Source organism: Toxorhynchites rutilus, chromosome 1 (genome assembly GCF_029784135.1).
Source record: "Toxorhynchites rutilus septentrionalis strain SRP chromosome 1, ASM2978413v1, whole genome shotgun sequence".
NCBI lineage: Eukaryota > Metazoa > Arthropoda > Insecta > Diptera > Culicidae > Toxorhynchites > Toxorhynchites rutilus.
The window spans coordinates 204,994,784-205,021,901 of record NC_073744.1 but is presented as its reverse complement, the minus strand read 5'-3'; the positions used below and the strand labels follow the sequence as shown (position 1 = coordinate 205,021,901).

Sequence of the window (27,118 nt, the reverse complement as noted above, 5' to 3'; positions counted from 1 at the left end):
TAATGATAGTGTTCTTACACAGTGCCCTGAATTGTATGAATTACATCGGATACTGGCGTAATTTTCGTTGAACAGCGAATAAAATACATTTTTAATTTTTTTCTGGTGGTTTATTCGATCTGTTATTTTGTCTATTTACATCATGAATACCTTTCGTTTACCTTCGAACGAACCGATTTGCAGCTACTCCTTCGTCCATTTTCAATGCTTTCGGTGATCTTGTGCCTAGAAATGATGTCGGATATCGTTGATTTGGAACGTTGGTGGAGAAATATTACATTACTTCACTGAGTTAGCGATTTTCTTTGTGAGCATCCATTTTATTCCTCTATAACAGGGTACAGTTACAAATGAACTCAATGTTTCAGTATTAGTGAACTCGACATTTGTCTCGTTAAAATTACGAGATTCTGCATAGTTGAAAATGACAATAAATGTGTTGTTCTCTTTCCGGGCCTCAATTTGGCACACACAAAAAAGTTAATGGAAACCTAACACTTCGTTTTCGCGACACAAAGCGTATCGATATACGGTTTGTTAGGAACATTACAAAATTACACCCAAAAAGTATGCTGAACGTCTTTAAATATTTTTAAGCCCCTATTGCTTCACAGAAAAGAGCACAAAGCCGAAAAATAACCGTATTTAAATCTGTATTTTTTATTTACTGGATACACCCAAACTAGCGTTGGTAGAAAACATGCCATCTTTGGCAGAAAAGATGTCATTTCCTGTGCATGAGAATCAAATGCGCAAATAATGAGCTATTTTAAAATATTCCATATAGCTGCCAGCGCTATTATAAAGGAGCGTGATAATATTACACCTCATCATAAAATGAAGTTGGAACGAGAATATATCTTTCTCTGTCTGGGCCGTGTATTTGGCAAACTATACGAAAAGCTTTCACATGCTTTCATTTAAATGTGTCTCCTGTTTCGCTCCCTCATGTTGGCTCTAGCATATATATTATACAAATGATATACATGTATTAGGGAGTAGAACATTTTATGTTATCTTTCAGCTTATTTAATGTAATAAATCGGGATGCCAGAACATGTGCTAAAAATTAACTTTGGGTGTACCAATACAGTGATTATCATGCTTTTGGCTGGGCGCGTGGGTTCCTTGCTGGTGGTACCATTTTTTCCCAGAATCTAGTGGACCGATCCTTGCTGATATTAGTTTTTAGCACGTAAAAATAAACTGTCTAAATTAAGAATATATAAGCCTCGCGAAACTGAAAAAAAAAAACGATTTTTTCGTCTTTCCAGAGTAGGTTCACACATTAAGGAACATAGTTTCATTTAAAGGACTCTTTCAATTCAAACCATTTTTTTTGTAGAGGTACCATTTTTAACATGAACACAGTTGAACATTTTCCAACATTTGTTGGTTTTTTTATCATGAAGAATTATCCTTCCGATTGATTATGAGATTTTAATTTATTCAAACAACTACTTTTGATGGACTACTTTTGATTTGATGGAAATATCACTTTCTGAATAACAGAAAACAACTGATGCTTTGATCTACAGAGGGTAAATTGTAGATTTCGTTTTTACTCTCCGTGATTGACCTGAAGCAGCCAAATTGCACATCGAACACACTGAGTGACGCTTGGATAGATGGTACAATCTACAGAAAAGAAAATTTCTAATCCTCACACACATATTTTGCGTTTCATATTGAATCGGGTAAGTCATCACTAAGAGACATTTCGCAATTTTTCATTATTTTTAATTCGATTGTATTCGAACAACAGCCGATTGTATAGGAGGCTTGGTGAGATGGTTGCGCGTCCGCTTCACAGAATTACGTGAAGAGTGTATCATAGCAGGCATCGGTTGTCAGGGTAAATTTATTTGTTTACATCATGGCGTCACCAGAACAGGCGTGTCGCAAATTAATCCTGCGCGCTCGCAATGAAAATCACGGACTGTTCGCCCGTGATTCGGCTGAACTATTGAATTATGTCAAATCTACAGTATGTTTTGTCTAGAAACGTTTTGGAGACTGTCTCACCATCGACAGGAGACCCGGGAGTGACCAAAAAGTCGAAGGCCATCTAATCCTAAAACTCATCCGAAAATGGTTGCTTTTTTCAAACGGAACCCGCAGCTATCATCGAGAAACACGGCTAAAATGGCAGGAGTTCCGCGATTCTATGTCCAAAAAGGTAAAGAAAGATTGTGAAGATTCAAACACAATATGTACAATTGACAAAATTGTGTCATCTGTAGGTCAACAGTCAAGGCTGCCATAACTGACTCTAGTATTAGCATTATCATCGAGCAAGTTGCAGAATATCGTAGGTTATAACGGGTATTTCAATTGGGAAAAAATACAAAATAGACCGATAGGCACAGCAAACAACGCCATATTTTTTCCCGCTCTCTTGACATTTCTCTTCAGTAAGCTTTGCCATTTCATAATGGAAAGATATAAGATCCAACAACGAGACGTGATTATTAAAATGAACTACCGAAATTCGGAGTTAATGGCCTCAACTTTATAAGCGCTACGTCCAATTTATGGTCGTCATAATCGTCCTGCCAGATCAACTATTGAGCGTCTAGTAGAAAAATTTGAATCCACAGACACAGTACAAAATGTTCCCGTGGCAGTGAGACAAAGAAGTGACCGTAGTGTCGAGAATATTGCTGCCGCTATCGCATCAATTGAGGGAGACCCAAATCAGTCTCTCACACGTCGTTTTCAAACGTTGGACACCTCTGTGATTTCGTTGTGTTGAATTTTGCGAATAGATCTTGGCCTACCAACTTTTAAGATCAAATTGACGCAAGAACTGAAGCTGATTGACCACCAGAAGCGTCGTATGTTCGTGAATTGGGCTGAGCAACAATAAGCAAAATATGCGCTATTGGTAAGGCGGCAATCCACACGAACTCCATGAGTCACCATTGCATCCCGAAACAATTACGGTTTGGTGCGGTTTATGGTCGGGAGGCGTCATTGGGCCGTACTTCTGCCGTGATGATCAAGACCGGCAAGTTACTGTGAATGGGAATCGCTGCCGCTCAATGATAACCGGATATTATTGGTCTGAATTGGATGACTTGGACAATATGTGGTTTCAACAGGACGGCACCACAAGCCACACAGCGAATTTAACAGTCGATTTATTAAAAACCAAGATTTAACGCCGTTAGACTATTTCTTGTGGGGCTACATCAAGTCTATGGTTTATGCCAACAAGCCAGCGACGGTTGATGAACTTCGTACGAATATCGAACGTGAAATTGCAGCAGTGTCGGCCGATTTATGCTTGAAAACCGTCGAAAATTGGGTTCAGCGTCAAGCGTGTCCGTGGTGACCATGCAAAATAAATCGAGTTCCATACATAATGGCATCAAATGTACTTTCACATGAATAAAGAATTACATTGATATCCAAAACCGTTTTTGCGCGCCCAGCACAGCCACCTTGCACACGGGACGACGAAGAATTCCGTCATTTGTCTTGAGGACGGCTTTTCGCACGCGGTCATCGCATCCTGTCCCCGCCGAGATTAAGCGACCTCTAATCAATTCGTTGTGAATATTTCTCTCCACAAGGACCACAAAATCTCCCACTCGCATGGTTGGCCAGTACTCCTTTGCCATCTCTTCCAGAACAGTTCAACCATTAGTCCTATGACAAATCTCAATTGGTTCGACAGACTCCATCTCTGTCTTGAGGGAATGCACAATCTCCAGCTGAATAGCTCTAACAGTAAAACACGGAAAAAAGGTGACCCACCTTTTCAAGAGACTGCGACCTCTTTTGACCGATCTCGGTTCGAAATAATCGATATCTACTAAGGTAAACGGTCGGCCATACAACTCGTTACAGTTATGGTAATTTTCAATGACCTGGGGCTCGTGAAGTTTCGGTAACTTGAAACGCTATTAACGGGTGTTAAATAAAAAATGAGAATTTTTTCAATACCTTTCAGTAACTCAAATAAAGAGCGTAAAATTTTCTTTCTCCAAAAAAATTGCTCTTTGGGCTCCCTAGAAACAGTAGGCGTGTTTGGTTTTGCTAGTTTGAATTTAGTCAAAGCAAAGATGGTGTCGAAACAGCACGTGCTCCGCGAACGCATTGTACGGTTCTACGAAACGCATTTCCAGCAAGGAAAAAAGTTCACGGTGGCACATTTTAAGGAAGAAAATGTACCTGTCAGTACGGTATATCGGTATATCCTGGGTTCCCTGAACGTAGGGCGGAAGGTCGGAAGTGGTCGTCCGGTGACGATAATGACGAAGCAGAGGAAGACATCGTTAAAGAAGCTGTTTGACAACAAGGACGCAACCAGCCTGCGTGACGCCAGTCGGAAATATGGCTGCTCCGACGTATTGATCCATCGGATCCTCAAGATGGAAGGAATCGTCTGCAGGAAGAAGACGAGGTCGCCGGAGTACACGGAGGAGCAGATTGAGACGGTTAAATCACAGTGTCGGTAGATGACCAAAAAATACCGCGGGACGTCTTTCGTTCTGGACGACGAAAGCTATTTTCCGCTGTTCAAAACGCATATTCCAGGAAATGATAATTACTACTCCAGCGACAAGTCATCCACACCGCCTGAAGTGGAATACAAGTTCAAGCGCAAGTTTGGAAAAAAGGTTATGTTGTACATCGCCATATCCGACCGGGGCATTTCACAGCCTTGGTTTAAGCCAAGCGGTCTGGCAATCAACCAACAAATCTATCGAGAAGAGTGCCTCGATAAAATCCTGCTGCCGTTCCTGAACGAGCATCACGCGGATGGGAAGTACGTCTTCTGGCCGGAATGACTTTAAAAAAAAAATCGTAACTTTTGAACTACTAAACCGATTCAGATGATCGATATATCAAATTAAAGCTTGAAAAAATACTATAAAAAATACTGCAGAAAGTTCAAATTCTGCTCTCGTCATTATTGATTGTATTCGTTTTGTATTGTTTTCGTAGTCTCGGGACCAATGGCTGAAAAGCTGAGGATTTTTCACATAACATATGTCGAAACCAGAGTGGCGTTTTCCTTTCGTTTCTGAGTTATGATTTTTCAGAGTTAACCGATGGTTCGAAAAATCATTTTTTGCCTCTTTTCTCCAACTTTTGATCTACTGGACCGATTCAGATGATCGACACTTAAAATTAAAGCCAGTTAGAGACTTTTTTTTGAAAAATATTAGACTTCCGGAAAAAAAATGAATTTTGATTTCGTAATTATTGATTGTATTAGTTTTTTTATAGTCTACATGGTTTCGGGACCAAGGATGCTATATTTTTTATATGTTTTCTTGAGAGCTGAGATTTTTTTTTACCTAAGGTATCCAAAAATTAGAGATGTGTTTTTTATCGTTTTTAAGTTATGATTTTTCAACGTTCACATGTTTTCAGTTTTCGTTCAATATTTCTATGCGACGAGATTGGATGTATGCGAATAGAATTCAAATAATTGGCAGATGTGTCATTTTTTTTTAAGAAAAAGGCTATCTATTCCACTAGTCCATTTTTTTTGACAAAATGACATGCGTTTGAAAAAATAAATTGCTATTTTGAACGTTTCAAATTTTAAGAATTGTGGAGATAAAAAATTGTAATTTTTTTATTTGTTTATACGATAGAGAAATATGGAAAGATTTATTCACATCAACTTTGGAATGAATCGTTTCAGTAGAAACGATAAACAAACAGTTATATTGGTTGATGGAATCCAGTCTTCCACTTTTGTTGTTGAATATCAAAGAGGACATAGCAGTAACGATGCAGAGAACAAATTTTGGTTTTTGCGGTGTTGTCCACAGTCCACAGCGATTGATGTGCTGAAACTGGAAGAATCGGCTGGAATGGATAGAGTTTTGGATCTAGTGTAGACGTCTTTACAGACAGGAAATAAGAATGAGTTGGGTGTGGAACCATACAAAACATTAGGTATCGAATTGGGTATGGTAGGAGATGCTACTGCTCGAAGCAGTAAACTCCGCCAATAAGTTTTGGGTTTTGCCCATGAAGGCCATCCAGAGGTGTCCGACTTTTTCTCATTCTTGAAAAAGTTCCTCTTTTGGCATGTACTCTTTGCTGCTGGCTGAAAAGATACGTTCTCGAAACTTCCGCAACTACAACCCAGGAAGTTGAAATTAATTGAAAAATCTAAAAGAATGCCTTTAGAAGATGTGACTGCTTTTTCTAGAGCATGAGGTTGGTTGTCTTTTCTGACATAACCTGACAAATTTATAGTTTGGTGCCAAAAAAATGGAGCATGCCAAACTGCATCCATTCAGTCAAATGACAAATACGACATCAATTTGAATGGATGATGAGTTGAATATAAGACCTGCAAAATTATCGATTTCAATGAAAGACAAAAAAAAACAATATTTGACACATCGAGTTTACGGTGAATATCCAGTTATTTTATGTTATTTTATTTCTTAAAAAATATACATAATTTGTAAAGCGGATTATCAGATTTTATGACAAATGCACGCTGTTTGTATTACTTTTGGGGATCCTAAAACAATGTATTTATTGTTAGAGTGTACTCGTTGAGGTCGTTCCTTCCTTTGATATCGCAAATTAACATCTACTTAAAGTTATCCGTTTCTCCACTTCGTTCAGAAATTCCCCTTACCATTTGAACATTATAAGTCGAGTGCTCTAAAATATTCTGCCCCTCGAATTGCCAAACAGCCCCAGCGGAAATGCATCGCATCCAATTAACCTGTCCAGTGCCCGACCGTCATGTGGTACACAATTACTGCGAAGAGCCGCCGCCACAGCTAGATTACAAGAAATCGATAACAGCTACAAATGTATCTCCCTTAAGTGAGTGGAATGAATTTAGTCGGCCATGTGGACACGGGCCAGGAGGTGTGGCCAAACAAGTTGCGTTGCGAGCCTGCCCTTTGTGTTTGGGAAGATCACTGTAGCAAAACATCAACAACGCCGCGTGAATACAAATAATTCTTTCGGCTGGTCATCATCGTGGCAGGCCATGCCAGGACGGGGGGAAAACAGATAGACAGGACAGAGGATAGACGTGTCGTGCGACGACTGCTAACAATTCGGCCTGCTAGGATCGACTTGGCTTTTTAGATGTCCGATAGTCGTCTAATAGTGCTCTATTGAATCATCAAATCATCATCATCTCCATCGCCGCCCGTTCCCTCTAGTTTCGTTGATGCCGACGCCGAAGGCGGCACAAAGGATCCAAAGTATACGGTATCAATGGTGGATTTGGGATTGTTTTTATTTGTGGGCCCTCTTTCCAACGGGTATGATTTGGCATCTTTTTTGTTCAGATATGTGTGATCTTGTTTATGCAACACCACCACCAAGTAGACGTTGGTTAGCGGGGCACAGAATAAATTTATATTAAGTAACCATCCTTTGTTATTATCTTTTCCCGAAAAAAAAAGTTTCTTTTCTTTTGCATTATCCACCAAAGATAAAGCTTTGTGGGGGAGAAGTGATGCTACTTCTCTACTCCTTCGGTCGTCTTGAGGCTTTTGTAATGGGTCAATGCTTTGTTTTCCCATTTTTTTCTGTTTGGACCTCAAAAAGCCACTCCAAAGTGGTTGATTTGTTTTGTTGTGTTTTTTTTCTCCGCTTTCTTACCAGTCATATTGTTCCCATGCTGTCTGACCCAAGATTCTGATACGCTGGTCAACGGAAGAGCTGGTTGTTGTTTGAGAAGCAATTGAAATGTGAGAAAAAGAACTTATCGATTTGCTTCTTTTCTGTTTCGAAAAACGGCAATGAATAACAATATTTACCGGATCAATAAACATAATAGCCTTCGTTCTTGTGGTGTGTTCGGACACGAACAAAAGGAAACGATGATAGAGGTGAAGAGTGAGAGGATCCGTAGGACCGCTATCGATCGATTCTCGGCATAATGGGTTTGTAGGACTGAAATTCGATCGCTTGAACTCCAAGCATGGAATGGTAAAATTTGCTCAACTCTTTTCCCGTTTTTTTTTTGTTTGCTCTGCGGTGAATTCAAGTCGAATATGATCAGCTGGGGAGGATCTTCTGTAAGGTGTTAAGTTCGGATTCATTTTTCTGTGTGTCGCAAATATTGGAACAAAAATATGTTAAATTTGTTGAAGAGTGAACTTCCAAGAACTGGATCGATAAGTTTGCGAAACGGAAAGTGAGTTGATCTTTCCCAGGCGATTCGACAGTCGAGTTTGGTCGATCAGCTGTTCACTGATATTGTTTTGGTGATTCGGAAGCAATGAACGCTCTCGAATTATTCGTGTAGGGATCGTTTTAGAGATAGATGTAATCTTAACCCTTTTGTTTTTATAATTTCCATTTTTCCGCCATGTATTTTTTTTTCATTGTGTCGTGTGGGAACTTCGAGAAAAACTTTATGTGAACCTCGCCTCTAAGTCTATTTTGATAACATCTCATACTGTATTTTCCCATGTGAAAAACTCATCCTGACTACACGGTTACACGGTAGTGATCTCGACTATTTTGTACCATAAGAGAGTGAAGGTGGAGGAGCTGAGATTCAAACAAGACGGTGCAACATGCCACACTGCGCGTCCCATAATGAATTTATTGACAGTGAATAAATTCGCATAATGGACCGATAAATTGGCCTGCGATTTTAAACTGTTGGACTATTTTTTGGGGTTATGTGAAGTCTGTACGGTACACCGAGAAACTGCATACGATTAACACCTTGGAGGACAACATTCTTCACATTATCACTGAAATACGGCTGCGAGTAGTGATCGAAAATTGTACTTCGACCAAGATCTTCAAAGATCGACCATAAAAAAGTTTTAAACCATTTGCTGGATTCACAAAGAAGCTCGGTGTTTGGGTGTCACACCAATTTACAGAAAAAACACGATGGATCGAATTTCCATCTGCGAAGCCTTGGTCAAACTGAATGAAATCGACCCATTTCTGAAAGGGATAGTGAATAGGGATGAGAAATGCGTCACATACGACAATATTGTGTGAAAACGATCGTGGTAAAAGCGTTGTGGAGCCGCTCAAACGGTAGCCAAAGCAGGTCTAACGGCCAGGAAGGTTCTACTGTGTATTTGGTGCGACTTGAAAGGAATAATTTATTATGAGTTGCTTCCGAATGGCTGAACACTAAATTCAGCACTGTACTGTCAAGAACTGGACCGTTTGAAGCTAGCTGTTGACGAGAAACGGACAGAATTGGCCAACAGAAACTCCGGGAGCTGAGTTGGGAAGTCTAAACCATCCACCATATAATCCGGCCTGGCACCAAGCGACTACTACCTTATTTTCGCATTGCAAAATTTCCTGAGTGATAAGAAAGTAAACCTTTATGAAAGAGTTATTATGGAGCTACATTTAAAATGGCAACAAACCAAACCGTGCATTGAATTGACTTGAATGGCGTTAACGTTCCCTGTGGAACTTTTGCCGTCTTAACGTATGCATTAACTGGCGTAATTTATTAATACTTAGTTGAGATTTCGTTAGCCAAATAACACGCCTTGAATGTATTCCGAGGGGCAAGCTCTAGAATACGCGTGACCACAGTGCAAGTCGAAGGAAATTTCTTTGACGAAAAATCCCCCCGGCCAGAACGGGAATCGAACCCGAACACCCGGCATGATAATGTGAGACGCTAACCACTCGGCCACGGGTGCACCGTGCATATTTGGCCCAAATCGAACAATCCTAAATGTCTTAAATATAGTTTTGAATTTTACGCAAAAATAATGGATTACTTTTTCCCCATCCTCCCACAACTATTATAACACATTTCAAATAAACAAAACACACACAACACTATGGCATCCACTCCAATATAACATCGACAGCGCGTAAAACAACAACAATGTGCGCATGTGATGCAATAATACACGAACACTCTCCACTAGACGGTATGAAATCCGACGAAACCGGATTGCTTTCAGTTTACGTACCGGATTCGTTTTTAGGAAAAGCTCTCACGGGGTCATATCTGGAGGAAAAATTCGTTCACAATGATCGATCGATGAACTGGTGCAAAATTCAAATAATATTCTGCCACAAATCGGGCTGTTTAGGACGAATTTTCTCTCTCAAACGCATCATAACGCAAATATTCTTTATTGATCAACGGAAGGCTATTTACTGTCATCCGTGAGAAATTTCGAATGGACAACCACGAACATCGAAGAAAACATTAGGAAAGCATTAACTTCACTTTGATCGACTTTGACGAAGTTTGTTTTTCGGTTTCGGTGGGATCAGAATTTGATCGTTCAAGCGTGTCTTCAGCCAGTTGATTGCGATAGGATTTCAGAAGAAAATTGAGCTGGTTTGGCACTAGTAGTGCTGCGACTTTTGTTAGGCCCAAAACATCAACCAAAATATGGCAAACGATGTCTTGAGAGATATTCAATTCACGGGCTTGCTCTCTCAAACCTAAATGACGATTTCCGAGCACCATTCCTTTTATTTTGTCGAGATTTTCATCAGTTGAAGAGTTCGTCCTGGACGTGGCAATTCGCTCCTCTCTATGCCTTTTACCATTCATACACTAGTGTTGAGTTGAGTCACCAAATGCATTCTGCAACATTTTGAACGTTTGTGCAACACAAAATTTCACACAATATCTTTGATCAATAAAGTTATCCATATAAAAAATAGCCGACAAATTCCTGGTATATATTTGACAGAATGAACACATGAAACCGAAAGTTATGAATCGTTCGTTTTGAGAGTCGCGTAGTATTTTGTACTTCTGGTACGATTTGCGATTATATGCTCCTCTAATTTACTCCAAACTTTGAAAAATCGGCTAACGAAAAATGGCTATGAAATGTTTACAGATGTTAAGGGAATGTATTAGGCTAAAAATTTGTATGCAAACATTAAAAATTACTGTGATATTTGCAGAAAATCCACTATATTTTGTAAAGCACAATAAAAATCCTGTTTTTGGCCTTTTTTTGAAACCGATTTGAATTCGATTTTTCATTTATTCCCGATATTGTCGCCCACTACACCCATACACACTAAGATAAAAAAAGTGTACGTAAAGTATTCTGATACCTGAGAGTTATATCTTCAAAATAATATACATTCCATCGATATGCGTTGATTTTTCACGAAGTTACAGCATATAAAAAAATCACTCAAAATTTACGACTTCGCACTCTGTTCCTCTATTTTTTGTCGAGTGTATATAATACGACATATATGCACATATAAAGCAATATATAACGATATTACGATGCTTGTTACACTGATATGCAATTTAACCCAACGATGCTCGTTATACTGATATACAGGGAAACTTTGATATAACGTACATTTCACTTCAAAAATTTTACGTTGTATCGAAGCATAATAAAGAACTCAGAAAAATAGGTCAAATAACTTTATTGTGATGCTGTTTGGGAAGAGTTAGTGAATAATGATGAAAAAATTCAACTAGAAGGTGGAAAATAAATATCAATTTTGAAAATATTTCTTTTTTCTGTGTAATTTTTGTATATATTTTTTGTATTTTCATAAAAGTCTTAAATCATTCTCTGATTAAAATTTTGTGCTCCCTTGGCCGAGTGGTTAGCGTCATAACTAACATGCCGGGTGTTCGGGTTCGATTCCCGTTCTGGTCGGGGGAATTTTTCGTCAATGAAATTTCCTCCGACTTGCACTGTGATCACGCGTATTCTAGAGCTTGCCACTCAGAATGCATTCAAGGCGTGTTATTTGGCATAGAAATCTCAACTAAGTACTAATAAAAATGACGCAAGTAATACTACGTTGAGACGGCGAAGTTCCTCTAGGAACGTTAGTGCCATTGAAGAAGAAGAAGAAGAAGAAGAAGTTTAAAAAAAACTTTAAAAATCTTAAAATTAAAAAAAAAAAATTAACTCAAAAACTATAAGCACTACAGAACATTGGTCAGATAATGAAATGTAGGAAATTGTTCAAGCTTTAATAAAAAAAAGCACACAAATTTTTAAAAAAATATTTTGAAAATTAAAATTAGTTTTTCTCAAAAAAAAATAATCTTTTTTAAAATTTTGAACTAAAATTATATGCATAGTCCATACAACCAGGAAGTCTTCCATACAGACACTGTTGCTTTTGGTAATTTTTAGAAAATTAAAAAAAAAACGAATTTTAGAAAATTTAAAAAAAATTAAAAAAAAAATATTTTAATTTGAAACAAAAAATGTTCAACATAATTTTAAAAAGGCATTTTTTTAATGAAAATTTGAACAATTCCCTACATTTCATTCCAATGAGGTACATATGAGGTGGAGCAGTAGGCAAAATATACTTGATTTAGTACACAACATATGGTGTTATTCAATATGGAATGTGTATGGAAGAAACAAAACAATGATTAAATAACTCACAGTTTCATGATGTTACGAGCCTAATTGCTGATGACATTTTGTAAATGATTGTTTTCTAAAAGATGGCAATTGTCATCAAGCAGCAATGGTAAATTATTTTCATCATTTAAGGGGCAAAAATGTCCAGAGAACAGTTGTACTCTTAGTCCTCTGAAAAGCAGAATTTTCAATGAAATTTTGCTTAATTTCACTGTTTTTTCTCAAATTTTCTCAAAAATAATTACTGATGACATTTTGTAAATGATTGTTTTTTAAAAGATGACAATTGCATTGTGACTTATTTCCAGTCGTACTCTTAGTCCTCTAAAATAGCAGAATTTTCAATGAAATGTTGCTTAATTTTACACCGATACTGTGAGCGTCGAAATAATCGACAATTTATCGCGAAAACAATGAAAATTTTGTTTGTTACTATGAAGGTGAGAGAGTGAAAAGGACGCACAAAAATATCACTTTTATTCATCTTCTTCGAACTGATTCTACAAATATCCACTACACAATGTCATATTCTCATATTCAGCGGAAACTTGAAACAACTATCTGTTTTTAATTGATTTTCGGAAAGCTTATGCCCTCAGAAATGTTGTCCTAAAAGGATTTTTCGATATTTGATTTCGTTGGAAAGTTACAGCCAAAAGTATGAAGCCACCTCAAGGGAAAATTGTATTGTTGTACGAATATTGAAACGCGTTTTTCTCGAAACCATGTTATTTCAACTGGTGGTATCGATATCTCAGGATCTACTCGACCGATTGGTCTGAAATATTTTATCAGCATGTAAAAATGAATTATCTAAGGCGTTACATAGCCGTTTTTTTATATCTAATTTTTTTGGGTTTTTTTTTCCAAAATCGCTATTTAGAGATTTTTCATGAAAAATACCTAATTTTTAACAAAAATGGCTGCCGGTTTGGCAATTTTTCTGAATTTTTAAAAACCCCTATGTAGCGCTTTAGGTATTGTCCTAAAGTTTCAAAATATTCATTGTAATTCGTTCTGCGACACCCCGTTGCTTCAGAACAGATAGCACCAGCAAGGTACCGATTTACGAACAGCATTATGACGCTGTCAACAGCGTCATACTCATTATTCGTGCACTCAAAAAATGGAAAATACATCTTCAAATATACCTTGAACACTTACCAAAATACACGAACACTTCAATTTATTCGTATCATCCGAAAAAACCCATCAATGATATCGAAAATCGTGTTTTTGCATTTTATACGATTTCAGGTTCGCATGACGCATACTTTGATGATATTTCATACGAGTATGATTTGATACGAATTAATATACGACCTAACCTGTGCAAAAGTTATTCGATCTAATGCATGCTAAGTAGGCTTAAAAAGGCAAAAAAAAGAAATTTCCAGAAATTTCATATGCCTCAACTAAACAATTGTTTTGTTCCATACTTATTGGCTTTCAAAATTTGATGATTGTGGTTAACAAAATGTGCTGCCACGACTCAAACAGGCAAGATACTACATCTTCTAATGTTTTTCTCCAGTGATCTGTTCAGTGGTTGAGCAAAAAAAAAAATCATACTATGTATTATCAGAGAAAATTTCATCCCCACAACAGCGCGCGTTTCAGTTATCAATTATTGAAACGGCCGTTCACAAAATAGTTGCCGGCTTATCCATGCATTATGAAATTTTATCAAAGTGTAGTATATTTGGAGCGTCGAGGGTCTTCCAATCATCATCTATGACGGATTTTGAGCAACAGAAACGTTCGAACATGGTATGAAAGTTATCCGGTTTCGTCAGTTTTGATTCCAGTTACGTTTTTTCCTTCAAATGAGCTGATGTAATTTTTAAATGTTTTAAAAAATGAACCAGATTCCTCGCAATTATGTACTTGATGAACGCTCAAATCATGATTTTCAGTTCTTGAACTATCCATTGCCCAAAAGTCAACCGACTTTTCGCCGCATACAATATATTACGGTTTTGATTACCTAACCTCTTTTCAAAATTAACTGAACTGAAACGACGAACCTGGAACGAACTGAACCTTTAATCTTATTTCTTATTTTCCGAAAAACTAGATGTAAACGAAGATGATCGTCACTGTATTTGCAAAATGTAAATAGACTATTAAGACCGTATAAAATCTTATAATTGCCCCCTTTATTTGTAATTTGTGGAAAAAAAATTCCTTTTTTTTATTTTCCGAAACCAGCTATCGACTTTCTGAGCGATCACTATTCTTTATAATATTGACTATCAGAGACGAAAACGTGACCTTTCATTCATTCTGTTCTATGTGTTCTATGTATCAAACGAAAACCGAATGATGGCGCTAATTGGATTTGTTATCTGTTTGTTTCTATCTTTGTCCGCTAAACTTTGAAAGCACAAGAAATTTTTCTTTCATTACCGGATAGTTTTACCTACCGCACAATATAATATTATTTGAAGGTTCCAAAACTAGAAACATGTTGTAATAATAATAGCTTAATAGCTTAAAAACTTTTATTTCATCTCCAGGTACTAATTTATAACGAAGATAAGATTTTCGATATAGCACTTCACTCCGCTAATTTTTAGTCGAGTTTGTAATCTTTCATTTTTTCGTGACATTTTACATATTTAGATTTTATTTAGATCTAACCGGAATATATGGAGGGTAAAATGAAAACCTAAACACAGAACATGCAGGAAAAAATGAAAGATTTCGAATGCTTATAGCTCGAACATTTCGTACTGGATAGGAGAGATGTTTGCATCACTTGATAGGGAATATTTCTACGCAGGTTTCTGGGGAAATCGGCTCTGCAAATAAATGCAAACTGCGAGTACTTTTGTCCTCGCTTGCCTTTGTGCAGAGTGGAATATGTCTGTCCTAACATGATCTTCTAAACTTAGGAACCTGGGAAAATCGTGCAGCCACTAGAAGCGAATGAACTTCCCAGTTTCAAGCAAATTCGAGATTCGAGAAGTATGTACACTTTTGGGATGTAAACTTCAGAGGGAAATGTAAAATAAAATAATCGTTTGATAATTTTTTTTTGTCTTTATTGGAAAGATTTTCAACCTTAGGCTGGTTCATCAAACGTTTGATAATTCTTCCGTACATATATTTTGTTCTAGTCATCATACCAAACGTAAAAGGTCCGTCATTAAATTTACTTGTAACGAAGAACAATCAATCACAATAAATGAATTGACTTTACACGGCATTTGTTCATTTTTTTCACTCACAGAGATATTTGCTCTTGAACTCAATTGAATTTGGAAACTGTTTCAATCAATCAAGAATTTAATCAATACAAACGAATGATTGCTAAGCTAAGGTAGTTCCACGTGAACCTTGCGGTTATATCATAGATATAACCCACTCATTTTTTTACACCCATTTTTAAAGTATTTCCACGTTGATAACCGACTTTTGTTCATATGTTCATGAATTACGGCACTGTTTATTTGAAACCTGATTTTTTCGCGAGTCTTGAATTATTCTGTAGAGAAGTTGCACTGTGTTTGGTTTGCAGTAGGCCATGTCCTGCAACACAACACAACGTGTCAAAATCATAGAACCGTAGTAGCCGATGTCGGAAGCGTGTTCGACAGTATATACCCGCTGTCAGCGGTATTGCTGCACTTAAAACTAATCCTCCGCTGTCCCCTCAGCAAACTTTCAATCATCCCCGCCCATTTCCCCCCGTAGCGCTCTCTCTCTCTCATAGGCAAAGTCTATAAAATCCTTTCTCTTTTGTTTTCTCTTCGCACAGGTTTCAGGTAAGTTTATTTTCCCTTGATTCACACCACGTACACTTTGCACAACACCGCAACCGACTTTTTGTTTGTTTCACTTAGCAGATCGTTTAGTGTTTTGAGCTGCAAATTTGTTTACTTGTTTTGTTTGATTATCGTTTTTCGAAACAATAATGATGTCCCACACGAGAACGATGCTGCTCATCGGATTGACTCATCTCGACGGCGACAAAAGAAAATGTTATTAAAGCAAGAGAGAGAAAAACAAACTGGCCTTTCAGTTTCACACATACCCTCCACCAGCTTAGTGTTTTCTTTTTGTGGTAGTTTATAGTGGAAGCGTTTTACCAACTCATTTTTTGATTCATTTTCTAACAATAGCTGTTTTCGGAGCGAAAATTTTGATCATAGCTTTACTTTTTTTTCCCTTTCTTTCTTGCTTTCTTTTTCCTTTCTTCGTTGCACGTTGCATCCGCCGCAAATGTAAACCCACCACCACATCAACTGGCAAACGGCATCACATCGTCCCTGTCCCGAAGTGATGAGGAAAACCAAGCGGAAAAGTCCCACAGCACTACGCGGAAATTTTCGAAGGGCAGTAGTAAAGCTTTCTCCTACGACTTCATCGCGCCGACGGGTGTTTTCACCTCGTCGGAGTTGTGGAGCATCACGCAAGGTGGGATCTTATTATTGCTTGAAAGTTCACATATTTATTCTATTGTTTGTTATGTTCCATATGAAAATGAGCTACTGACAATTTTGGTTCTAAAGAGACTGATGGGTTCATAATGTGTCTGTTGGATATATTCTTGTATTTGAACTGTTATTTTTCAGATTATCTTTACAGCCTTTTTCTCATTCACAGGATTTATTTTCCAGGATATTTATTTTTACTCATATTCTAATATGTACTTTCAATTTTTCGTTGTTTACTTTTCATGGAGCATCTAGCGTGAAGCGCTTCTGGCCTTATGGAGGCCAGCTACAACTTTATTCGGGTTCCAAACTGACTCTTATCTTCGTTTATTTATGTTATTCAGATTGTCAATACATATTGTATAGATGTTTGTCCGAAACATATGTGAAAATGATTATTCCGAAAATTCCCTTTGTCTACTTGCTAATTTGTAGAGTGGAAGTAACATACATTCAATGAACCATTCAATAAGATTAATCCATTACCATTAAATTAACGCTAAATATCCCTCTGCTAGAAGGTACAACACCCCGGAACAATAGCATTTAATCAGCCAAATCCGGGTATCAACGAATCAGTCTCGAGTCTGGCTGCCTCTACTACCTGTTGGTGGTAACGATGGCGACATTCGTCTCGATTCCCACTCCATCTGCCCCTTACCGTTGTGCCTATTTACTTCCGGCTTCCTGAACAACTTAATCCTCTCGACTTCTCCCGTTCCCTTCTTCCGCTCTGGCGGTGGTTACCTGACGATAGGAAGAAAATTAATTTCAACTCTCGAGTGCGGTAGCGATCCGTTTGGCATAGTAAATCCTCTTAAGCGGAGACGATGCGAGCGAACGCAGTCATGACAAACCAGCTAAAGATACAGCAGTAATCCTATTTGATATTTTATAATCTCCGCGCGCCCCTTGCACACCATGTGGGAATTAATGGAAGCGCCGGGGGCTGCCCGACAACTGCAGGCACACGCGCGCATTGTTGGTACTCACAACGGTAACAATTATTACATTGATTACAACAATTCGCCTGCTTGGATTGTTCTGCAATTGTTGTGTCGAAAGAGAGAAAAGCGAGCGCACAAAAGAATGGTGAGAAACCAACAAATATCAATGTTGTGTCTAATGAAGGACAACAACAAATACAGCGACCATTGAAATCATTCGTTTTCGACTCGATTAGTTCCGGGTGCCACACGCTTACATATGTTGGGAAGAAAAAAGCAATAAAAAAACATCACTAACGAGACACTTCCGGACACGATTTTCACTTTGTTATCATCATTGTGGAGCGGGTGATTGTTCGAGATTGATTCTGTGATCGGGAAAACGGAAACAATGTGATGAGGACACACTCCTCTGCACGAGTACTACACAGGATCGATTGTTGGATTTGGTCTGTTTCTAAACATATTCAATGGTTTTCATTCTTGTTTCCTCTTTTGTTTGGAATTGGCGCAATTAGGAATGCTGTTCATTGTAATATCCATAAAAATTTTATTTTATCGATTGTTACACCCTTTGAAAGATGTGAAATCTAAAGAACCACAGCTTTTTTTATCAGTTTTTCTCAATTTTGCAAAAATCATGCAAACATCTAGTCAGTTATCCCGAAGCCATGTAAAACCGCATATCAGCAGGATTGTCAATACATCAGAATCATCTGTATTTATACAGGTTCTTCACACTTTTTGAAATCAGAAAACTGTTCTTACCGAATGTTTGAGAATGTTATTGTGTTATTTCTTTTGTATTTTTAATGTTTGTATAACATTATTGAGGGTTACTGAATTTCAATTGTGTTATTGCTAGTGTTTCTGTTTCTCAGGATAATTCAAATGGTGAACGCTATAATTAAAAAGACCTGTGCTAAAATTGTCCCACATATTCTGATCGGGGAGCAAAAATCATTACTTGTCAACAATTTCGGGTGACAAAGAATCCTGTCTGAAAATTAAGCGTTAAAGTGTTGATTGGAAGTCTACAAGTTCATCATCTTCTTCGATAGTAACAGAATGATTAACATTATTTGCATTATTTGTATGATAATCCACCTCAAGCCGTCCATATTTGAATGTCATAAAATAAAATGAAAACTATCTGATGTAAAGGGTGTGTCACATCAAATTGCATCACGGAAAAACGCTGTAGAAATTTAATTTTTAGGAATTATATCTTCAGCTTTCGCTTATAATCAGATAAGAGTGTATAGATCACGTTGGCCATGCTTCACTGTCAATTTTTCGTAAATTTGGAAAAATGTCGTCGAACGAAAAAGAGCGTCGCGAATTAATCCTGTGCACTCATTTCGAGAATCCGGAGTTGTCACATCGGGACATCGGTAAGATGCTGGGAATCGTCCAATCAACGGTCAGCAGAGTACTAAAACGATACTTCGAGAACCTAACCATCGACCGGAAGGTGAAGAACGGCAAAAATGGATGCTCCGTCAGTGAAAAAGATCACAAGCGCGTAGTTAAGCAGTTTAAACGTGATCCGAGAAGTTCGGTCCGGGATGTCGCCAATAAGCTGAATTTGTCAAGTTCATTCGTCCAGCGGACCAAGCAGCGGGAGGGCCTGCGTACATACAAGGTTCAGAAGGCTCCTAACCGCGATGAAAGGCAAAACATGGTGGGGAAGACGCGAGCCCGGAAGCTGCACACCGAAATACTGACGAAGCCGCATTGCCTGGTAATGGACGACGAAACCTACGTCAAAGCGGACTTTCGTCAGCTGCCGGGCCTGTTGTTCTTCTCCGCAGAGGACAAATTCGGCGTTCCGGAGGAGATTCGCAAGCAGAAACTATCCAAGTTTGCCAAAAAGTACATGGTGTGGCAAGCGATCTGCTTTTGCGGAAAGCGGAGCGCCCCCTTCGAGTGCCTACAGAAGCGCTTACTACCACTATTGAAGCAGCACGAGGGCCCGACCATCTTCTGGCCGGATCTCGCTTCGTGCCACTATTCAAAGGACATGTTGGAGTGGTAGGAAGCCAACGGGGTCACCTTTGTGCCAAAGGAAATGAACCCGCCCAACGCGCCGGAGCTTCGCCCAATAGAGAAATATTGGGCGATTATGAAGCAGGCCCTCCGGAAGAACCCAAAAGTTGTCAAATCGGAGGCGGACTTCAAGAGAAAATGGATTTCTGTTCAAAAAAAAAAAAAAAAACTACAACCTGACGTTGTACAGAACCTTATGGACCGGGTAAAGAGGAAGGTGCGAGCATACGGGCTTGGGCTCGAAGTATGAATAAAAAGAAAATGCCAAAAGTTGTTTAATAGTTTTTATTTTACTGTCTAAAATTTTCAAAAGGATCGGTCTACTGGGCGAATTTCTACAGCGTTTTTTCCGTGATGCAATTTGATGTGACACACCCTTTATCTGAGATGGTGCTGCCAATGGCCAGTCGAGTTGGCATAAAATTCATCATTGGCAAGTCATTCGATTGTTTGATGATTTTAATATAAACCCACTAGGTTTAATCAAATCTTTTGGTCTCAAAATAGTGTTCATCGTATCGTTGCTGAGCCGATTTCGAAGCTTATTTTCGTTCTGATGATATTCAGAAAAAAAATGCGTAGTGAGAACAATACAAACAAGACGTCGAAGCGCCGAAAATGCGTGCGTCAATTCTTTTTAGACATCAAAATTTTGTACAATAATCCTGCATATGCTTGTTTTCTGAAACTGTGATTTGCTAATGGAGTAATTTCACCTTCAGGATACGGAATTTATTCTCCAGATCTTGTATATTCCCATCGCAGAACCCTGGAAACGAATTTCGTCCTTATGAAAGTGATCAATTATCTATATACAGGAAAACTTGTTTTTGTGCGGTTGCTTTTTGTGCGATTTCTCATTTGTGTGACTGTTTAGGTGCGATAGTATTATTTGAGCGATTAGTTTGAGTGTTTCAAGACCCGATGTCATAAGAAAATCGCACAAAAAGAGTCGCACAAACGAGGAATCACGCGAAATGGGACCGCACAAAAACAGGTTTGCCTGTATATAAAAATGGATTCCTGTCTGTCTGTCTGTCTGTCTGTCTGATTCTTATGGACTCGGAAACTACAGAACCGATCAACATGAAAATTGGTATGTAGGGGTTTTTGGGGCCGGGGAAGGTTTTCGTGATAGTTTGAGACCCCTCCCTCCTCTCTAAGGGGGGGGGCTGCCATACAAAGTTGAAACACAAATTTCTACATTACTCGGGAATTAATCTTGCAAATGAAACTAAATTTGGCATATAGAGGTTTTAGGGTGCAATAAATGTTTCTATGGTGGTTAGACTCTCCACCCCTTCTCTAAGGCGGAGCTGCCATACAAATGAAAGACAAATTTCTGAATAACTCGAAAACTAATCAAGAAAATGCAAAATTTTGGATGCGAAAGTTTTAGAGGGCACGAAACGTTTCTATTGTGAATAGACACTCCTCCCCCCTCTCTATGGGGAGAGGAGGGCAGGGGTCTGTCTTTCTTCTATCATGTTTTCTATATCAAACATTTATTCCATGTTACGGAGAAACATTTTTTTTGCAAGTGTCGGTTGAAAAATCTTGAACGAGAATTGTGTCTGAAAATAATCTGATATTATAATGATGAGTTTTGTTAGAAATACTAGGAATTTTATAGTAAAAGGTAAATTCAACGGGATCGATTAGAAGATCAATAAATGAACAGTTCTGCGACTAGACTCATGAACTTGCGCTTAGTAAGAAAATGTGAATGTTTGAAGGTATTCATAACAGAACACAGATTTTGGGCGGGACGAAGTTTGCCGGGTCAGCTAGTCAGCATTATAAATCCTTTATTATCAGCAGCATCGAGCGATACTGCGGCGTAAAAGTGGTCATGTACCTTCATGTTGCTTCCTTCAAATGTAACAAATTTCACACGCGGAAAAAATCTGTACCTAGCCAGATAAATCTGTACGTGTGGCAACACTGGGTATGACAATTGATTCAGATAAACGATAACAAAGAATGATAAACTTTGCTTTGGGGCACTTAGTAAGTCTGTATAAGTATGATGCATATGATAGTGATAAAACCACTGCTGAAGGCCTAGCCCAATGTGAGTGCACTTCTGGCAACCTTCGAGCTGCTCAACGCCACTTCGTTGTAATTATTATGTGACGGCTCACGAATAAACACTCATAATGTGGCACCGCATTAAGCATTTTACACACATGCACAATTTTATCATTGTGATATATGCGTAGAAATATCTACAGTCGATTAAAGCAAATATTACTGCAATCTATCAAGGAATGGTCGAGTTATAAGTATTCGAAAGCTTTCATTATTTCGTTACATGTTCAATTTTTAGAATTAACGCTCTACACCTTCCTGGTAAACGCAGTCCTACGTTAAAGAGAGTGGTAGCTATTTCTATCATATTTCGTTGAAATCTTAAATTTCATAACATTTTCTCTTAAGGGGGTATTCTAGTCTAGAAATTTGAAAAACGTCCAAATTCTTTTCCTTCATATTTCTGTAGTGTAGACAATCAATAATATACCTTAGAAAGGACTTATCGAAAATCCTAGAGCCATTTTAGTGATGCGGTATCTAACTTGGTACGGCCATAACAATGAACTTCACACGCGTTTTTTCTCGAAACTAGTTTTTCCAAACTGGCGTACACGATATCTCAAGTTCTACTGAACCGATCCATGTCGTACTTTTATGGATACAAACTGCAGGCATCTCTCTATCGCATGAATCTCTAAAAAATTATACTTTTGAATTTTAACTATTTAAAAAAATATCGGAAAACGTAAAAAAAACCTTTCGAATCGCATTTTGTTTTTCAAATGGCTGCCATTTTGTCTACAAAAATGTTTTTGACATGTCCGAGGTTCATGCGATAGCGGCATCTTTAGTGATTCAGAATTTGTTCGATTTTTTTGTTTCCGATAACTAGAAGGGCTGGAATCATGTACGCAATGGCACAACTTTTTTTTACCTTCTCACTTCATCATCTCTAATCTCTGTACTAGTTATAATTTTTTTTTTCGATCAATTTTTGTTTTATTGTTAAAAGATAGATGAACTAATCGTTATATGATGGATAATAAAATAAAGTATTTCCGCATTACTTTTAGTCGAACTTTCTTTCTGAAATTCGATTGTAATGCTGGGAAACTCTTCACAATGCCGGAAAGTCAAATTCATTTATGGAAACCAGCACAAATTTCCTCATTTATTGACAACCACATAAATCCTAATAATTTGTAGATTTTGTGGAAACCGCCTCTCTAAGCTTTGAACACTTTATAGATGAACAACATGGGAACTTTGACTCGGTCGTAGCCCAATTCTTCCACCATCAGTGTTTATCAAATTATTATTAGGCTTCGTTCATAAATTACGCAACGCATTCACAAATTATGTAACGTGTCTCGTTTGATCGAGGGTGTCCTCAAGTTGGAGATTTTCTAGACGTGCCTTGGGATAAGCGGAAGGTCGGATGTTAACGCTAGAAAGGGTACATTTCTTCTTCCTCAATGTCACGCTGCATCGCTTAAAAGATCTAATTGATTTGGTTCGTAGTTTAGATTTTTAGTTTCACTATAGACCAGTGTTGCCACACGTGCCGATTTATCTGGAAAGGTACAGATTTTTTCGATTTTTATCGGTACAGATTCTGTACGGTGCAGATTGAAGATTTTTGACAAAAGTACATATAGTTACATATTTTCTGGAGTGGTAATTAATAACACGTGGAGTTGGTAAAACAGATGAGGCAGAGATTTGAATTCGATGATTGGACCCTCAAGCCTGCTGCAATGCTCAATTACGGAAATATTCCCAGCATCATATAAATATTGAAGGAGTTTTCATGTTTTTATGATGGGGAATGAATACCGAATCTACGAAGGCAGATATTTTTATGAATATTTTTTTTTTAAATCATTTATTTTCAATTGGCTCAGCAACGTTAAGCATCAATGAGCCGTGTTTGTGAATAGGGAAAAGCCCTTGTGAGTAGAACTATGCAAATGTTCTTTCTCAAAAAGGCATAAAAACCCTATAGTTTTTTCAAGAAATGATACAATATAAATAATTATATAACAAACATAATAAAATAATATTTGAGGCTTCTTCTTGAGGATTTTTTGATAGAGATAACCACCTCCTTGAAGATTGCGTGCGAATGCGTGAATCTGAATGTGTTAAATTCTGAGGGAAATAGTTGGAGAAAAATGAAAACATTAAAACCATAGATTATTGGTAAATAATAGAATTATTAATAACAAAAAACAAAAAAAGTTGGAGATGTAAACGATAATTAAAAATAACAGAAAAAATACACACATACTCCTACTTGAAAGTGTATGGACTTGAGGAAATAATATATCAACGAAATAGCATCGAGATTGCGTGTAGCCAGAACGTCGCGGATCGAAACATTGGGCGTCATTCCCTTTTCGCGGAAATTTTCTATTAAAGATAACCTGTTATTTTGAAATTCAGAGCAATACCACACAATGTGATCAATATCGTGATAACCTATACCGCACACACATAAGTTACTATCACTAATATTAATTCGGAAAAGATGTGCATTCGAGGAATAATGATTAGACATTAGTCTGCACACTACCCGTATGAAATCACGAGAATAATTATATTCTTTGAACCATGATTTGAGGGAAACTTTAGGAATGATAGAATACAGCCACCGACCTTTATCACTTCCATTCCAACTTGTCTGCCAAGATTCAAGTGCACGTTCACGAGGAATATTGAGATATTCATCAAAAGTAATGGGCCTATGAAATAAGACTCCTTCCATTGCGCCCTTTTTAGCTAGAAAATCTGCTTTTTCATTTCCTGGTATCGAACAATGAGAGGGAATCCATACAAAAGTGATATTAAATGATCTACTCATCAAAACACTTAAAAGCTGTTGGATTCCAGACAAGAAATACGAAGAATATCTAGACCTTACCGAACGAAGTGCCTCTAAAGAGCTGAGACTATCAGAAAAGATGTAAAAATGTTCGGGTGACAAGGACTGAATATGTTGTAAAGCAGTGTATATCGCAGCCAATTCCGCAACAAACACCGAACAAGGTAAACTAAGCTTACGGAATGTGGAGAAGTCAATATTAAATACCCCAAAGCCTGTGGAACCATGAAGACTGGATCCATCAGTAAAAAAAGTTTTGGTTGAGTCAATATGTTTATATCTTGACAAGAATATTGCAGGCATAACTATTTGGCGGAGATCACCTGAAATACCACTAACATAAACTTTCATTGTCAAGTCAAAATTAATAGAAGGATTGAACAAAATTGAAGGAATGGATTGGAAACCAGATGAATCCGATGGGCTTTCCAGGGTCAGAAATTCATGATATAGTAACATTCGTTTAGATTGAGTACCTAAGGTTAGCATTTTTTCAAAGTTTGCTATCACTATCGGATTGAGTGTTTCACAACGTATCAAAAAACGGAATGATAACTCGAAAAAGCGCACAGAAAGAGGAAGGATGCCAGCTAAAATTTCTAGGCTCATTGTATGCGTTGACTGCATACATCCTAGAGCAATACGCAAACAGCGATATTGAATTCTCTCCAGTTGCAGAATATGAGTACGGGCAGCGGATCTGAAGCATAAACTTCCATACTCCATAACAGATAGAACGGTTGTTTTATACAACCTAATTAAGTCGTCAGGATGGGCCCCCCACCAAGTCCCTGTTATGGATCGAAGAAAATTTATTCGTTTCTGACATTTTTGTTTCAAGTAGCCTATGTGTTTACCCCATGTGCCTCTGGAGTCAAACACAACTCCTAAATACTTGAATGACAAAGAGAGCCTAATTGTTCTACCCAAAAGTTTAAGTTGCAGTTGAGCAGGATGGTGTTTTCTTGAAAACACAACCATCTCTGACTTTTCAGTAGAAAACTCAAAACCCAATTTACAAGCCCAATCAACCAAATTATCAAGAGAAATCTGCAAGGGATTATACAGATCAATACTGTCTTTGCCCATTACCGACACTACGCAATCATCTGCATATTGTCTCAAAGTACAATTACCTGATAAACAAACATCAATGTCATTTACATAAAAGTTGTAAAGGATTGGACTAAGACCTGAGCCTTGAGGGAGACCCATGTAGCTAGTTCGAAAAACTGACGAAGAACCATGCGAAAAACTCATATGTTTTTCACGCATTAGGTTAAACAGAAAACTATTTAATTTTGGAGAAAACCCATTTAGATGAAGTTTGAAGATGAAGCACCCTTGATGTCTAGGAACACTGATGCCATTTGTTGCTTTTTACTCAAGGCGATGTCAACCTCTGATGAAAGCAGAGCAAGACAATCATTAGTTCCTTTGCCTCTACGAAACCCGAACTGCGAAGGTGAGAGAAGGTTGTTGGATTCTATCCAGCTGTCTAAGCGACTTAGAATCATTTTCTCTAATAATTTACGAATGCAAGAAAGCATTGCTATTGGTCTATAAGAATTATAATCAGACGCAGGTTTACCAGGTTTCAGAATAGCTATAACTTTAATCTGTCGCCACTCATGTGGAACAACGTTCTGCTCAAGAAAAACATTGAACAATTTTAACAAACGTTTCTTCGCATTATCAGGAAGGTTTTTCAATAAGTTGAATTTGATCCTATCTGACCCCGGAGCCGATTTGTTACATGACAGAAGTGCAAGCGAAAATTCAGCCATACTGAATGGAGGCGCAATATCATCAGATGTCTCCAGGAAGGGAGGTGGAGCGGGGGCTGAATCTGGGCATATCTTCTTGGCAAAGTCATAGATCCACCTTTCAGAATATTCAATCTGTTCATTTGAATGAGAAGAATTTCTCATTTGTCTGGCAACTCTCCAAAGAGTGCTCAAAGAAGACTCTCGGGAAAGCCCATTCACAAAATTACGCCAATAACCTCTTTTTTTGGCTTTTATGAAGCTTTTGAATTTACGCTCCAGATAAATGTAATTGTCGTAACGTTCGCAGGAACCCGATTTACGCCAATCCTTGAACGCATTCGATTTTTCTTTATAAAGATCTGTGCAAACTTGATCCCACCACAGATTAGGAGGACGACTGCGAAACGAATTCCCAGGAAAACGTTTCGTCTGAGCATCAATAGCACTATCATGAATTAATCCAGCTAGAAAATTATACTCTTCTAACGGGGGTAACTCATGAACTAATGCCACTGATTCTGAAATAATTGAAGAATATCTCTTCCAATCAATGTTTCTAGATAAATCATGCTGAACATTCATAGTTCCTGACGATTCAGAATAATTCGAAATAGAAACGGTGATTGGCAAATGATCACTTCCATGTGGATCTTGGATAACC

At 37.9% G+C, this 27,118-nt stretch overlaps 1 protein-coding gene across 1 annotated transcript in view; it reads left to right on the top strand.

Annotated features, from left to right (window-relative positions):
• Positions 1-16,088, top strand: part of LOC129761384 (nuclear factor 1 C-type) — a 37,761-nt gene extending 21,673 nt beyond the window's left edge. Inside the window, exon 7 of the mRNA XM_055759106.1 lies at positions 6,682-16,088. Coding sequence (XP_055615081.1) covers positions 6,682-6,920 — 239 coding nt within the window. The 3' untranslated portion in view covers positions 6,921-16,088. The remainder of the gene's footprint in view (positions 1-6,681) is intronic.
• The last annotated feature ends 11,030 nt before the right edge of the window (positions 16,089-27,118 follow it).